Raw genomic sequence first — 17,781 nt, forward strand, 5'->3', positions numbered from 1 at the left:
CCCTTCGGGCAAGCCCATCGCTATGTTTTAACGAGCCTAGCGATAGTGAAACTCGTTCTCGTCTAAAGACAAGTTTGTCGCTATTTAGTGATTTTAACGAGTCTAATGACAAGGATAACTCGGTCCTTTTCATTTTTAGAGAGTCTGAAAAGGTACATAAAGTTAACTCCAAAAGTCCTTTTTCGTCATCTAATCCCTTTAGTCCGAAAAAGTATAAAACAATACAGAAGGGATGAGTTTTCGATAGTTTTAACGAGCCGAACAAAACAAGCGCTCGATCTTTTTGTGCACTAATCCCTCAGGTCCAAAAAGATTAAAATCTAGAGGAGGGATAGCACTTCCTGTTGCTTTAACGAGCTGGAAGGCCAAGACTCGGCAATCTTTTCATTTTTTACGAGTCAGTTGAAAAGAGCTTAAAGAAGACTCGTCTTTCGAGGAACGAGTGATAAACAGGGTTAGCAGCTGATTCCAGGTACAGGTTGGAATTTTCCAATCACGGCAGTGTCACAAGGATGGCTAGGTGAAATCACTCTTCGCAGCTGTTCCTCAAAATGGGTAAACAATCAAATGGAGGTGAATGATCGGCCAATGGAAAAGTGGAGGTGATGGTGCAAACACGACCAAGGCTTTAATGGCTGATGAATCTATACTCGCAGTGGTTATTTACCAGGAAGATAGTTCATTTTTTAACGAGCTTGAATGCGGAAAAACACTGCTCAATCTTATGTTTATTTTTTAACGAGCATGAACTATGCGCTAAAACTGCTCGGATCTTGCATTTATTTTTTAACGAGCATGAACTGTGTGCTAAAACTGCTCGATAAGTTTGCATGCCCCCAGCATAATAACGCAAATCGAGGTGCATGCCCCCCAAGCTTCATTGCATTCAACTCGGTGGTTGGAATGAAGGTTTACCTTTGAGACTCGGAAAGGGGATTTGTTTCATTTTTTAATGAGGTTGACACAGTAAAAGAACTATCCTCATGACTCCTTGTTTCATTTTTTAACGAGGTTGACACGAGATAAGAACCGTCCTCGGAGCCCATTGTATTTACAGTATTTCTATTAGGGCGATGATCCATGCTGACAAAATGTTTAGGAATCTTCCGAATCCATTAGATATAGAAGATTTCATATTGTAGGTTTCCACTGTGGCTACTTCCGCCAGATTACTCGCAGGCGGTAGGGCAAAAGTACCCATTAAGGCAGGGTCTTTTAGGAGACCTACTCCAATGTTTTGAAGCGAATGATTGCTTCCATGGATCGTTGGAGTGCTTCCCGTAACTTGTGAACTGTCGGGGAGGAAAGTTTGTTGGTCGACGACTGTAATTCCTCCTTGAAAGGGAAATGCAATCTTCCTGAAGTAGGTCGACACAACTGCAGCCATGGCATATATCCAAGGCCTTCCCAGTAGGATGTTGTAATCGAGGTTTCCATCGATTACTTCAACATCAACTTCTACTGTTTTGCCCCCCAGTTCAACTTGCAAGTTACTTAAAATCCCGTATGGAGTGTATGATCATCCATCAAATGCTTTTAATGTCGTTGATGATTTCGACAAGGGTGGTGAGCCTAAATTTTTCCAGCAACTCATCGACATAAGACATGTAGATGCCCCCTCATCAATAATTGTTCGATGAACAGTTTTGTTGAGGGCTTTCACTTGAATAAGGAAAGCTAGTTGAGCTGGTAACTGAGGGTCATATTCTTTATGATCAAAGGCCACAAGATTGGAATCCATTGGGCCCATCCCACTTATTGCTGATAATAAAGCTTGCTCTTGGGAGGAGCAATTTTTCGGTACCTCAAGTGTCGACATAGCGGACGGCGATTGGGCCAGGTCCTCTACTATATTATAATTCTGTGCTACTTTGGCACGAGGATTAAATGTCGATTTGTGTACTACTCCCTTTGGCGACTTTATCATTGGTTCAGGAATGATGGGTGGCACAACTTTGGTTAAAGTTGTCGTCGAACTACTAGGTTGTTCATTAGCCTTGTTATTCGACAGCCGTGGATTCCCGTAATCTTTATTCCTTGTCAAAGCATCATTTTGCTACCTTGAGACAGACAACATAAGCACTTGACATCGGGAAGCATTTTGATTAGCAACCAGTTTGGTTCCCGGGCTGGGAAACGGATCAGTCAATACCGCTGGGGTTTTTGAACTCTTAAAGAGTTTCTTAACTTCAGCTATATGTGGACAATCTCTCGTCCAATGATCCTCATCGCATATATGACACCCCGCAGGGGGTTTCCTTTTTCTCCCTTTCTTTTTCTTCTTGCCCCCTGGTTGCTTCAGTTGTTTGCCCTTGTCGGTCGACATGGCATTTACTTCTGAGGCAAGAAGTTCCTCATTTGCATTTTGACTAGAAATCTTACAGGCCTTTTTAGATGTAGCCTTTGTCGATTTCGTATCTGTTTTGCCAATCACGCCATCAACGGCATGAGAGTCATTGTTTGATTTAGGAGGAGGAGGAATTGAGAATTCCGGTCTAGGGGCGTCAGGTATTTTGTCGTAGAGCATGCCACACTGAGTATAGACCAAGTCTAGATATTGCGCACGAGCGATAACTTGCTCTTCCGTTACGACTCCTCCCTTTGCCACATCTTCCGTTATAGCGGGAAGTAATGACTTGATAAACCATTCAGCTAATAGCTGATCGGGAACGTACGTTTTTACCATCCTACGACGACGTCGCCACTCATGTATATGATCAGATATGTGAGTGGCCGTTGTCTGTTTGAAGTTGGTTAGGAGTTCTGTTCCCGTTTCATACCTTATTGGTAATTGAAAATGGGTTAAGAAAGTCGTGGCTAAGGTACTGAAGTTGTCGAACGAAGCTTTAGGCAATTCAATATACCATTTTGCCGCTGGACCCGTTAACGTTCTCTGAAAAAGGCGAAGCCTTATCGAATCATCGTTTAGGGTGTTTGATGAACACCATAGATGAAATGTCATCACGTGATTCGATGGATCTTCACCTGGATTTCCATTAAATTTAGGAATATCTGACGGAAGTTTATGCGGAATCGCTGGCCACCAAGGGGTATAAGCAATTGGATCATTCGTCAGCCGGTTTAGATCTGGTAATTCTAGAGTTGCTACAAAGGGCAGCTGTTGATTCAGGTTAGGCGAAGCATACCCAGGATAAGATGGAATCGCCTGAGCAGTGGGTCTTTGCATACCAGCATAATGCTGGCAACTTTGACAAGGTTGATGGGCATAACCACTATAATATGGTTGCCCATTACTTACAAAGACTTGTTGCTCAGGTCCTTGATATGATTGCCGGAACGACAGTTGTTGAGATCGAACCAGCCCTGGTTGTTGGACCATTTGCTGTTGTCCAATACTGGATGATTGACCAAGATGAGGAGTCATAGTACTTGTTTGAGCCTGAGTCGCTCCAGATAAGGAGTCACTATCCTGAGGTTGTGATTGAGTCGTTGAGACAAGAGGCTGTTGTATCGCAACCTGAGAAACTTGGGGTTGACATACAACAGGTAGCGCTTGTACTTGCGACGCAGTCACCATAGCAGGTATAGCGGGAATATTCGACACAGGGTGGACTGGTTGCGTTGAATATACAACCCTTGGTTGCTGAGGCAGTATTGGTACCCAACCGCTGGATGTAATTCCAGTTTGACCTGAACTTTGTTGTAAACTCCCATATGTTTGTTCTCCGGGGGGGAACAACGAAAAGGCATACTGCCCTCCATATGGTGGCAATCCAGTACTTAAAGGGTAGATTGGCCTTTGAAGACACATTGGATCAATTTGTTGAGTTTCAACATAAGAAATACCAGATGACAATCCGGATGAAGAAATAGGAACTAACCATGTCGTCGAAGCAGTCTCTGATTGGACTCCAGCTTGTTTTTGACAATTTTCCGGGACAGATGGTATACCAGCGAACATCGTTGGAGTAGCAGCAGGAGGCTCTGCCGCTGCTGTGTCGGATGACACAGTCCTGGATGTCGACGGTTGTTCAAACATATCTAGTCTATCCAAAATATTTTCTAGCGATTCTACAAAAACTTACAATGAAAAGGGACTAACTTCGAAGATCAACGAGGGAATGGTCATGATTATTCCGTTTAAAATAAATTTTTAACGACGCTTAGACACAACTTGCTTTTTCAATTTTAGAGAGTCGAGAAAAAGCTAAAGATGACTCTAGTCTCCTTCGATGTTTTAACGAGCCCGAAGTGACAAATGCTCGGATGGACTTTTTCTGTTATAGAGTCTGAAAAAGGCCAAAAGGAACTGCTCTGGAGTTCTAGGCAGAGGGTGTGCCAAACTTTTCGCAAAACCGCAGAATACTTTTTAGGGTACGGGCGGTCGATCTTCTTGAATGTTGTGTTCAGTGCATTGCGATCAGTAGGGCGGCCGACACGGCTTCCTAAGGATAAAGGTTTTATTCCTATAGGGGTCTCCCAATATATACGCGACGGTACGTGGGAGCACAATCCGTACTGGCGCTATCGTCCCTCAGGAGGAATCACCCACCTTCAACGAGATCGACAGTCACCAGGCTTTACGACGCCGGAACACGTCTCTAGCCTAGACCTCTATGTTGTGCGTTATGTTGCAAAGCGTTGTTAAGTTCATTCAGTTTATTTTAAGTTGATCTTTTTAGAAGTTTGCCTTTCTGGATCACCACGAGATGTATGATACAATTCCTAAATGCAGTCTAAAGATGATAAGCAAGCTTTATATCTTTTCAACTTTGAAAATCCTAGCTACTAAGGGAAAAGAAAGACACCATCTTTTCTCAAAGAGCAATCAGCACACTCTAATGCATTTTTCCTAAATCAAACATGCAAACTATCAAAATGCAAATGCACAATGCAGGTGTTTGTTTTCCGCTTTCTTATTATTGATGCCTACAAAGAAAGCTTTTTGTACAACTTTGAATTTGCTTTTAAATGACAAATACAAACAAGTTTACTTTTTCGAAATCAGAAAGGGTAGAAGAGAATACAACACTTTACGACTTTCGAAATGAACACTTGTTTCGACACTTAAAAGAGGAAAACTCAAACCAATAAGCAAAAGTAAATGTATAATCAACTGTAAACAGCCAATGAACTCTCTCCTAAGATCACAATCAACAGATCTGAATCAAGGGCTACAGGATGATTATTTCACTCATGCAAAGGAAAACTGTAAATGACGCCACAAACACATAAAAACACTCACAGTCTTTTTGTACAAAAGGAGGCGGAATTTAAGCAGAGAAAAGGAGTTATCAGACTGGTACCTATGCTGGTTACAGGCTGCAAAAATCAGAGATCAAAACAGGGCAACAGAGAGCAGAGAACCCCAGCTGCACAAGGCAAAACTGGTTCAGCGCAACCTCAACACTGTGGTTTTGACATTCAGCGCAGGTAGCCTTCACGGGACCTGCGTTGAAATGCAGAATGCCTTCACAGGGGTCGCGCTGAAGGAGAAACTCTCGTTTCTCACTGGGTTCTGGGTCACAGTTTGCTAATTAATCAACGGTTTCAGGCCAAATCAAAACCACAAGCAAGGTACAATCAAAGGGATGCTTTGAGGGGGTACTAAGATCTATCACAAAGGATCATCAAATCATTTGTGAGTCCATTGTTCAGATCATAGACAAATCCAGTGATTGGATCAAGGCAGCAACTATCTACTTTGCAACTGAGAAGAGCAGATGCAGTTCGATTGTTGCTGTTGAGTCTATGAAACAAACAATGATAGAAACACAAATAAAATGACTAAAACAAATTTTCCCCAGCGGAGTCGCCAATTTGTTGTGGGGAAAAATGCCTATGCAGGACGATCCTATCCACCTAAGGTGTGACAGTGCCTTAGCAACAAACAGAGACAGCTATTCTAGTTTTCTTCCTTTATGAAATGTGAAAGAAGAGAGATCAATAGACTTACCGGTGTCTTCTGTTTGTCCCTCGACCCGGTCTCTCTTCTCTTTGGGAGTTCACAGCTACTTGCCTTCTCACTCGCCCAGCTTCAACGGGTTCCTGCAAGATCACAAGAGAACAGCTACTTGCGACAAGAGAAGAACTCTACACAAAGACAGATATTCACATTCATAACTAGTTTAGGATTAGAAATAAACCAAATACACTAATGCAATCATACATCAAAGAATACATCAGCATATAGGAAAAACCAAGATAGCTTTATTGATGAATAACAAGGTTCAGGAAGAGATACAACCCAGAGGGCTCCAATCCAGCATCTCCTTCCCAGCAAATGGAATTCCTATCTTCACCCCCTTCAAAGCATTAAGCACCCAATGATTCCAATCTCAAACCAACAGCAATTCTTTGCAATAACAAAATTCCAGCCTCTAGATCTCATGGAGGAGAGATCCATATATAGATGTTTGGAAAGAGGATGAGTCAGCTTGAGATCTGACTAGTGTCCTCTCCCTCTGTCAGTTCTTGATTCCACTTGGAGGTTCTTGCTTCCACTTGGAGATTTGGAACCTCTTACTCATCACCAGTCGAATTCCCTGAGGCAAGTGTCATTTTGGAAGCTTCCTGGGTTTTGACACCTTGAGAAATGAGCTTGCCACATGTCCACTCTCGCTCAGCGCAGGTAGCCAGTGTTGGCTTTGACATTCAGCGTAGGTAGCCAGTGTTGGCTTTGACATTCAGCGCAGATAGCCAGTGGAGCCATTGACATGATCCTGAATTGACTTGTTTTTGAGCAGTTTCTGGTGGAGAACTTTTGTGAATTGCTGTGGTTTGTTAGCCTTGTTCCTCTAGGGGTAGGAACAACATTTTTAGGGACTTTGGATCCCTTAGATTATGGACATTTCATGCTCAATGCTGTAAGGCACAAAAATGTCTATAACAACAAATAAATTCATATGTCCATGAATACTTATCAGAATTGGATTATCTTTAGATCAATCCTACACCTCTCGATGAGAGGGGTCCAAGAAAAATATCAGCTGCCATTAATAAGATGACCCACATGGAGTTTGGCCCTAGTTTCCAATTTTAACACTCCCTCTCAACTAGGGAGAACTCCATCCGCTAATCCATATGTCCGACTGTATTATTTCTGCCATCAGTGCCCTGCACTGCTCTGCTTTACTGAACATTGTTTAGTTCTGCTCTGCTATACCATGAAAAAGAAGAATTGATAGAGAATGTCTCATACCATTTTCTACTGACCCAAAGTCAGTTTCATTGATCCCAGATCAATATCACAAGAGAGTGTCTAGAACCACTCATATTGATCCCATATCAGTTTCATTGATCCCAGATCAATGGAGGTAATCCTAGCATAGGGAGTATGGTAAATACAATGATTCTTCCATCGATAGTCATACTATGGTCCCTAACCTCATTTCCCTACTCATTGATTAGATGAGAGGTAATTCCCATGAGTCCCAGACTCCATGGGTAGGATGCCTTGACAGGAGAACTAATCATCCTGCCCCACAGGAGAACGAATCATCCTAGCTCACAGGAGAATGAATCATCTTGTCCCAAAGTCGCCTCCGGGTATCACAGGGGAAGGTTGAACCTTTCACCCTGTACATAGCGCACCACCAGGGGAGGGCGAGTCGCCCTATGGTCGTATGTCACTCCAGTAAGTACCCCAAGCCCCCCAATGCTCCCAGAGCTCAATGCATGCAACATGTAGGACCCTTATAAGAAGGTCTCTCAACAACTCCAAGTCATTTGAGAAAGTCACAGATTTGACCTTTCCTCGAGGCTTTGACAAAATGTCTGCGACTTGTACATCAGTGTCAATGCGATGGAGCCTCCTCGCTCATCGACTTACCATATCCTATATAAGGTAGTATCTGATGTCTATCTACTGGAGAAATCATTGAATACGGGATTCCTCAACAATCGAATCCTCCCCCTAGTTGTCACAGAGGATCATGGTGGTATTCATCATATGTACAAATAGCTCATTGAAGAGCTTCCACAACCAAGCAGTTTCATATGAGATCATACTCGTAGCTATGTATGCGGTCTCAATGGTGCTTATAGCAACCGACTTCTTCTTCCTGCTCATCTGTGATATTGAAGTAGAACCCAAAGAGAGCCAACACTGAGAAGTGCTCTAGTGATCCTCCACACTACCTGCCCAGTCAGCTTTTGAATAATCATGCAGCGTCATATTTCTGGCAATGTATCTCAATCCATGAGAGATTGTGCCTCGAAGATATCTCAAAAGATTCTTGGCACCAATCCAGTGAGGCTCAACCAAATATGAGCTCACCATGCTAACTGCAAAACATATGTCCGAACGGAAGTTCACCAAGAACATCAATCCAAATGAGTTTATGAAACTCAGAGGCATTTCCAAAATATGGACTGGCATCATCACCATATAACTTCTGAAAGTTAAGATCCTTGAGGTAGTCACGAACTTACAGTTTACCATTCCACATCTGGAATCCAACTCCCTCTTACTTCTGCAAATGAGAGGGTCTGCACCTATCAGAAATAGGTCATCCTTAGAAGGTGCCGGAATGAGAGATCTATCATCCACAACCTTCGAGCAATGGTTTGGATCAGTTTCACTCCTAGTGAATCTTAGCTTCATCAAACAACTATCAATCCTCTCATACTATGCCCGGGGTGTTTTTCTTCAAGCCATAGAGGGATTTATCCCACATGTATACATGAGATTCCCAATCATGAATCTCAAACTCCTTGGGTTGTTCCAAACCTGTGGACCTGCTACATGAGTGGAATGGTCCCCATGTAAGATTTTCCTTCGGTACATCTCAATCATGTACCTTCATTCTCTTATTGAATTCAGGCATATGAGTCACCATCTGACTCATGTTGCGTAGGGCCCCATAAGTAGACATCCGGTGCGATGTGTCAACTGATATGGTCCCCCAATGGACCATCCTACAACTTGATACAAATTTCCAACCCTGAACTCAAAAGCATATTAGAAAATTTTATTTCTAAACACGTACCTTTCCATCGATGAATGCCACCCTGAAACCTTTGACTTCCATTGTCGAAATGGACACCAGGTTCTTCTTACGATCAGGTACATTAAAGAGATTCTGTAAATGAATCGAGTTACCCTCATTCAATTAAGGGGTAATATTTCCTACACCCTTTCTGGGATAGGTGGCTTCAGCTCCAGATATAATCCCATGATTGTTTCCATTTCCTTCTAAATTAGAAAGAGCACCCTTCTATCCGATGGAGTGCCTTGAAGAACTACAATCAATAAGCCATATTCCCAAAGAATTTGAAGGAGAGGGCCAATACAGGATAATGCTTCTTTATCTTATCATAAACAACATTTGATTCTTCATACCTGGAGTTTCTTGCTTTCTCTGAAGAGTTGGTCGTTTCCTTGATGACTTGCATTACCTATTATTCCTTTGATCATTGAAGATGTCCCTAGAATGATTGTTATCATCATCAAGTGATCTGTCCCTACCTCGGACACTCCTTCACATAATGGTTCAACTTATTACAACCAAGGCATCTACCTTTCCTTCCACCCTTAGATCCAAACTTCCCATTGGAGTGATCTTTAGCTAGGCCATTAGAAACTTCCGCTGCGCCATTCTGATAATATTCTCTACTTCGACTTCACCCTTAGTGAATTTGAGGAGGTATGAGGAATCCATTGATCCTTTTGTCCTTTCCCAACTATCTTTGTTGATTGCTCTTTCACTCTTGCTTGGGCATTGTGTTCACCTCAATTCTGATACCATGTTAAGTTTAGGTATGTTCTATGCTTAGAGCAATTTATTTCAATTTTCACAATTAGCTCAATATATTTTCTAGATTAGCAATCACATTAGCATTAAAGTAAAATGCAGAAAAAACATAAACATAAATCGCAGAAGACAAGCCAAGACAAGAGGACACAAGATGTGGCACTAGCCAGGGACAAACCCCAATGTGGGGAAACCATTGACCAATTCTTCTTATATGTTCTTCAATAGTTCAATAGAGAGAGAGAGAGAGAGAGAGAGAGAGAGAGATAATAAATTTACAACAGAAGTCAACAATTCGACTTTCTCGATAAGAGAATCGATCATCTCTACATGAGATCAATTGAAGACATGTTTCTTCAACTGATTCTCCAAGGTGACTCCTTCACCTATCATTGTGCTACATCTCATCCATATGCTGCACCTCACCGTGCTACACCATGCTGCACTCATCATCACAGTGCTGGACCTAATGACCATGCCATGCACTTCATGCTGCTCTCCTGTCACTGTGCTTCTCAATCACTGGACTGCTCTCATCACGGATCTGCACCCAATGCTGCACTCATCACTGATCTAGTCATGTAGCTGCATCATACATAGTGTTGTACTATGCATCACATCATGTTGCACCCTTGTTACATTATGTTGCATTGCTACCCATCACTGTATGCTGATAGCACTATGTTGTACTAGTTGTTGTCCCATAATATGTCCAGCAACACCAACATGCCCAAATAGTCATTAGGTCATGTTGTCATTTGTTTGCACAACTGTTTGTTGCACTCCTGATTAGGGCACTTGCAACAGCCCTAGTTTTATCCCACAGTCAACAAACTAGCCCTTTAAGGGCTGCGACATACCCTCATAGGTCTCCTCCTCACCCACGTTGCTTGCTTAGGGTATTGTCCACCCTTGACAGCCCTCACACAACCTCTAGTTCTATGCTATGGCTTGCGGCCTAGCACAACAGATTGTTGTAGCAACAAACCTCCAAAAATGTGCCAAAATAACATCCAAATAGCAATGTTTTTGACCCTTAGGAACTCAGCCTAACAGTCAGCCTTCTTGGCACTCTTCACAGCAAACTCGGATCCTGATTATATCATTGTTCCAGCCCTAAGACTATCTGCATGTACCTTAGCCACTCAGCCTCCTGTAGCATACTTCGGATCCCAGTTTTCCCACGCTGTCCAGACTCCAGAACTCCTCTTGTTCTCTTCTAGGTTGTTGTGGTTAGGGTATATCAATGCCACCCTTAGGTAGGGCAGCGTAGGGCTTCCTCTAGTTGCGAATTAGGGCCTTCCCTTTGCTGCAGATTAGGGCTCCCTTTAGTTGCAAATTAGGACTCACTTTCGCTGCGGATTAGGGCTCTCTTTAGCTGCGGATTAAGGCTCTTCTAGCTGCGGGTTAGGGCCTCTTAGATTTGCGGTGAGATCTCCTACAAGTCTGTGGCTAGGGCTCTCCTAGATGACCCTTCTTTAGGGTTGCGTAGAAGGCATCTCCTCTAGACCTCCTCTTCCACTAAAAACCCAAACAAGTGGAGAGTGAGATCACAAGAGATGATATCAAATGACTTGAAGTCCTCCTTTATTTATACTAAAACATTGAGCACAAGTGGGGTATATTTGGTTGCTGGCCGACCTTGACGAATTGTCCCATAACACAAATAAATTCATGTCTCCATTGGAATCGGATGATCTTTAGATCAATCCTACACCTCTCAATGAGAGGGATCCAAGAAAAATATCAGCTGCCATTAATAAGATGACCCACATGGAGTTTGGCCCTAGTTGCCAATTTTAACACCTCTTTAGTCCCAATGGAAATGGATTTAGGTAATAAGGTAGCAGTAAGATCATATCTATGACTTGCTCTTAGTGTTTGCACTACAGGGTTAATAGGAACAACGATGTTTTGTCCAATCTGCCTAAGTCCTTCATTATATCCCATTTTTCTTAGCGATTGGGAACCAATACCAGTGGTGTATTTTTCAAAACTACGTTAAACAAAAACACCATTATCAACATCAATTGGTGAGCTTGATAGCTCGACAATAACAGTCTCTTTCCGAGCGTTCTAAAGGCGATGACTTCCAATTCAAGGTTTTTCTTGCACTCTTGCAAGTTTTGAATCACCTCATCCTTCTCAATCAACTTTTGTGACAAGGTGTCATAAATTTGTTTCAGGTTTTGATATTATCGAACTTTTTATTATTATCTGCTTTAAGAAAGCTTATTTCTTCGAGGAGTAGTTCCATTGAGGCTCTTCAAGGAGTAGTTCCATTGAGGCTTTTAAATAACAAAGTCCATCGAGGCTTTTAAATAACAAATCTCTAGCTTTTTTTTGTTCTTCTAGCTTGCAAATTTGCTTTTTCAAAATTTCATTTTCTAAATTAGACAATGACTCGACCTTTTCCCTGAAATCATTAAAAAAAAAAAAAAAACAATTTTTTCATGAAACTCATCTTGCGAGATTCTAGAAATATTTGCTCATGGTTAACTCCATATTTTCAACCTCCGTGATTTTTTCTCAATGAGAGTGCTCTGAAAGCAATTCTTAAATGTGGCATTTTCTTTTTGCAAGACAACAACAATAAACTGCAGATAAAGAACCTCGTTGCAAAATTGTTAGGATTCCTTTTTCTCACTAAACGGTCTTTTACCTATCTTGATAAATTGTTCACAACAAACAAGTTTGGTGAATGATTTTCCACTGCTACCAAATAAGGCTGACAAAACATAAAGCTTATAGTGCAAGACTCACGTGATAGATTTAATCATACTCACACGGATTTAACGGGATCTAAAACAGTGCTAAGATGTGCAACGATAATAAGATGAAAATTTATGATCAGATCAGGGCTCAGATGCCTGGGGCCATTGCTTATGAGATTCGTCAGTTTCCTGCGGCCGTAGATATTCACTGAGAAGCGGTAGCTTTTGCCTGAGTCTCTGGTGTCCTGTGTCGTTTATTCAGCAGAGAACACAGAATTCACTGTTGCCCTTTCGCAAGACCATCCCACTGAGAAAATCACGAAAGTTCAGTAGAGTGCCTATCAAGAGGAGAATGCTGCCATACCTACAAACCCAAGCAATGTTTACAGCTTCTGTGGAATCAAACAAAAAACACAGATCTGTCAAATCAACTTCCTCTGTGCCAAAAAAAGACCCTATTATCTCTGTTTTCCAGTCAACGTTGGTTCTCCTTGGTACGCTCCGATAGATTAACGGGCACCTTAACACAGACTGCACTTCAGATCTACAACAGATCTATCAGATCTATACTCTGTTTCAACCGGCTCTGCTGCAGATCAGAGATTAATTTGAATTTGGAGGGGATGCTCCATCTGTGAGAGACTGCATCTAGAAGGTAGGAGACCACACAGATTCACAACTAAAACGGAAACCCATTCTGATCTAAAAAAAACAAAGAAAAAAAGTTACGAGAGCCCCAGAAAGGTTCAGCAGGGCAGGAAATGCTGGCCCACTACCGTGTAAGAGTAGGTATTAATTAATTATAACTATAAAAGTACGTAGAAGATATTTAGTATATAACATTTAGTATATCATAATGGAGGAGACCCACTGAAAAATAACAATGACGATTAGGCCAATACAAATCCCTTCACGAATTTAGAACTCAAAACTCAGTATAATTAGTTCATGGAGAAAAGAAGTGCCGGAAAAAACCGACTCTGGTGATTTGAGATTCGGAACAAAGCAGACATGCTTGCTCTCCTTGGTTATGTAGGGAGCTAACAGTTAATGAGGCTAGGCTTTGGTTTCATGATATATCATTGTTGATTCACATTTATATTGGGTCTTAAATGATGGCTCTTCCAAACAAAAATGATTATTGAAGTTTTGTTATTAACAGAAACCCAAAAAATATGGAATATGTAAAATGAAATGGAAAAATTTCCCTTAAATGTTTTGATTTATTTGGATGGACCACCAAGGACACCATAAATGGCTAATATGTTTTATAGCTTTAAATAAGACAAATATGAGAAAGGAAAAGAACATTCATTCAAAACTGAGAAAAGTGAGAGAATACATACTGATTTCATCTATCTTGCTAAGCATGTCTGCATCTGGTATATCTGTGCCACAAATACTCTCAACTTCTTTCCTTAATATTTCCTGCCAATTCAGGTTTATCGCAAGCAAGAATACTGTCCAGGTTAATAGATTGGAAGTTGTCTCATGGCCCGCAAAGAAAAATGTTTTGCATTCATCCATGATTTCATCAGTAGTTAACGTTAGATTTTTTTGATTGCCACCCAATTCCTTCTTGTTGGCAGCCATCATGATTCCAAGCAGGTCATTTCCATAGTCAACATGAATGCTTTCTGTTGTTATCGGCTCCAACCTACTTTGAATTATAGAATTTAGGATTTCCTTAATCCTTCTATCAATCTGCCATGCATATCTGTTCTTGCTTGTAGGAATATATCTGGAAAAATCCAAAGGAATGTAAGTCAACAATCGTTAATTATAAGTACTATGAAGCATTATATTTGTACGAAAGCTCTATTATGCAAAAGAAAACGATCTGAGGATTATGGCACTGGCCCAGAGAAGGGTAGCACCCAACGAATGTTCAAAAGAGAACATAAACATAAGTACAGTGTATACATGGACTTGCAGCCACATTCAAAACTATATAATTTAAAGATAAATATACTGTAATTACTGGCTTCCTGGGATGAAGATAGATTGTTCAGCTTTAGCAGCAATTATTTGTAATTCTGTCTGCAATTGAAATACTTCTTTTCCTTCATTGTAACCACTACCGAATGCAGTATGGGATATGATGTCTGCTGTTAATGCTTTAAACTCTTTAGTAACATCAATTTCTTTGCCACGAGAGTCTGCCTGAGCGACCATCTCTTGCCAATTTTCGAGCATGGTTGAAGTGCAAGCAGCCATTCTCTTCACCATTGTCTGTGATTGGAACATTTGAACGTACTGAAGTTAGTAGCATAATCTACAAGGCCCCAACTCTCAGGGAATATCTAACAAATAGCCTTAATAATGCAAATCCCCATTGTATGTGATTGGAAAATTTGAACGTAACTGAAGTTAGTAGCAAACTCTACAAGGCTCCAAGTCTCAGGGAATATCTAACAAATAGTCTTAATAATGCAAATCCTTGTTTATCAGAGATAGGGAAATTCACAGCATATAAAATGTAATTTGACATACTAAAGGAAAACGCTCAAAATAAGATATCAAATGGCCACGTATAAAATTTGCTCCAATTCATAAGTCTTTTCAGGTTTAATGAATTTTAGATTGCTTAACTTCATCCTTGTTAGATACCACGTTCCCACGGTGGCCTGCAAGGTCCGTACCAGCCTGATATTTTCAAATTATAACCCTTGATTAATTGTTTCTTGGTGTGTATAGTTAAGGAAGTACTTTTGTTGGTCTGTAGCATAACTATGTTCAATGATCCTAGATATATAAGGTGATTCTAGACTGCCAAAATCTTCAATTCATTACTCCAGAAGCTGCTATAGTTGTTCATCCATTATCAAATATTATTATACTCATACTATGATTGCAGGCCATTCCAAGAGTCCAAACCTTAAGTTTATCAATATTGAAGGCAGGGTTTACAATCCTTCTGTGATTAACCCACTTCAATCCCTTTGCCAAGCCCAGTCCCTGACCAAACAGAGCCAGCGTAAGAGGCCTGGGGTTCCGCTTGTCATAGTGCCCGAACTTGTCTGACAAAACTTCTTTTATTAAATCTGGATCAGCAATGTACAGCCTTGAACGGGTTCCATACCAGTAGTAAAAGGTCTCTCCTGAACACAAACAAATTACCAAATACTAATCAGAAATCGATTTCAAATTGTTTAGCAATCCCTTTTTCAACCTTGGTACTATGGTAAAACTCCAAACTACTAGCAGAAATCATATGTTGTAGATTACTAGATTCTAGCAGGCCAATGAAGAGCAACATATGAAAGTAAAAGAAGTATTTTAACGAAAAGAGTATGACTGGTAGAGAGAACCATAAATCTGACACCACTTATGGTAGTGTGGTATGACTCTAGGAACAATGTCATGAGAAATATTCTGCATAGGCTCTGCATGAGCCTCCCTGAGAAGCTGTGTCTGCTCTGGTCCGCTCCCGATGAGTATCTTGTAAGGTGGACCTCTTATCCCTTGGGCTGTATAGGCCTTGTGGAACACATAAGGTCTCCATATGAGGTCTCTAAAGAGATTGACAACTATTATTCCAAACAGAACAACTAAAATAGCAACCAATGCTTCAACACTGCTTCTAATCTCAATATCCATCCTCAAAACTGCATACTATACTGTACTATTACAGGGCTATTTCACTATGATTCCCTCTAGCTCTATAGTTCTCTGTGTCGATGAAATGGTCAGAAAAATGAGCTAGACACTTCAAATTTATAAGCACCCTTGGAGACCTTGCAATCAACTCTGAAGTGCCACAGTGACAACCCACTTTTGTTGTTTGGTAGATAAAATAGTAACCTCACCTGCGTGCCTGCTAATAGTGTACATAAAACTGACAGTCTGCAAATCAGAGATCCTTATAAGTGGAACAATTCACCCATAACTGTAATTCCAGGAGGCTTCATCAACATGGGCAGTCATTGAAAATTATTCTGTTATATATGTACATAGCTTAAAGAGTTTAAATTGGCACATCAAGCCATCATATCAGGGCTTCATTGGCGGATAAAAAATCATATCAGGGTTTTCAGCTGTGAAATGATGGTGCGACGTGACAATGGATGGTTTTTTCTGGATGTTTATCAAATAAAATTGATGCTACTTGTATACTAAAAAAAATACCTTATCATTCAAATTGAAAAGAATAAAACATCTTATAGAAACAATTCTTTTTTCAAATCAAAACCAACTCTAACCTAAATTCCATCTCATTTGTAAAAAAAAGTCACATCGCTAACCTGCAACGGTGTCCTCTCCGGCGTGCCAATTATCAAAGTCATCGCTGAATTGGATAAGTGTCAACATGTCACCTTTTACTTGTGGATCAACGTAGCAATTTACATAAAATATGTTACAACTTCAAGGTTGTCACCACTCGTCATCAATTTTAGTGGTAGTGGTTGGCAAGTGTGACCCCCCTCAATATTTTACTCATGGTATTAGTCTCACTCAAGATGGTGGTGCTGTCTTTTCTAAATTAAAAAAATTGTAGTTTATAGTTGCGGGTCAAAGAATGGTTATAATTATAAGGGACACGTGTAAGGTCGAAGGATTGTTTATGAACACTATGATCTAAATAAGTGATATTAAATTTTTTAATTAAAAATTTGGTATTAAATAATGGTTCAATTCTTGCGCACGATGAACCACTGTTGCTGCTTCGAAACCTCGATCAAAAAATTTGGTATTAAATAATGGTTCAATTCTTTCGCACCTTGAAGATGAACCATCATTGCTGGTTCGAAACCTCGATCAAAAAGATAAAAAATAAACTGAATGCCATGGATCCAAAAGATAATCTACAAAAATAGAAATATGATCTATGAATAAAAAATATATTTACAATAAATATGAATACATTTTCATTGAAAGTTATAATTTGTAAGATTGAAAGATGATTATGAATATTTATAATATAATTTAAAAATGATAATTAATTTTTTTAATTAAAAGTTTTGTATTTTATATTTTTAAATAAAAATATGGATTTAAAATTTAAAGTTGAAGATGATTATGAATATTAAAGATATAATAAAAAAGTTAGTATTAAGTTTTTAATTAAAATTTTTGTATTTTATATTTTTTAAATAAAAATATGGACTTATGAATAAGAGATACACGGAGGGTAAAGGATACTCAAATTATTCTCTATATGTTAACATTATTTGTCATTTAAAAATTTGTAATTTATGTTTTAAGTAAAAAAAAATATAGCATACATTCAAGGCTTAATGATAAATATGAATGTAGTTTTTGATGTAGGGGCATCTACAAGTTAAAATTATTTTGACTTTGTTAGATCAAAACCTATTTACCAAAAGAAGTTGGCTTCCATAATTTATTTA

At 40.0% G+C, this 17,781-nt stretch overlaps 1 protein-coding gene across 1 annotated transcript in view; it reads right to left on the reverse strand.

Annotated features, from left to right (window-relative positions):
- Positions 1-16,345, reverse strand: part of LOC149246137 (cytochrome P450 709B1-like) — a 68,857-nt gene extending 52,512 nt beyond the window's left edge. The window contains exons 1-5 of the mRNA XM_089457831.1: positions 15,742-16,345; positions 15,308-15,531; positions 14,412-14,662; positions 13,795-14,171; positions 7,703-7,716 (exon numbers count right to left, since the gene is read on the reverse strand). Of these exons, the coding sequence (XP_089313957.1) occupies positions 7,703-7,716; positions 13,795-14,171; positions 14,412-14,662; positions 15,308-15,531; positions 15,742-16,030 (1,155 nt within the window). The 5' untranslated portion in view covers positions 16,031-16,345. The remainder of the gene's footprint in view (positions 1-7,702; positions 7,717-13,794; positions 14,172-14,411; positions 14,663-15,307; positions 15,532-15,741) is intronic.
- Between the last annotated feature and the right edge of the window lie 1,436 nt (positions 16,346-17,781).

The sequence above is a fragment of the Pinus tabuliformis genome, chromosome 7 (assembly GCF_031772625.1).
Source record: "Pinus tabuliformis cultivar Carrire ecotype Pingquan chromosome 7, CPIR1, whole genome shotgun sequence".
Taxonomy (NCBI): domain Eukaryota; kingdom Viridiplantae; phylum Streptophyta; class Pinopsida; order Pinales; family Pinaceae; genus Pinus; species Pinus tabuliformis.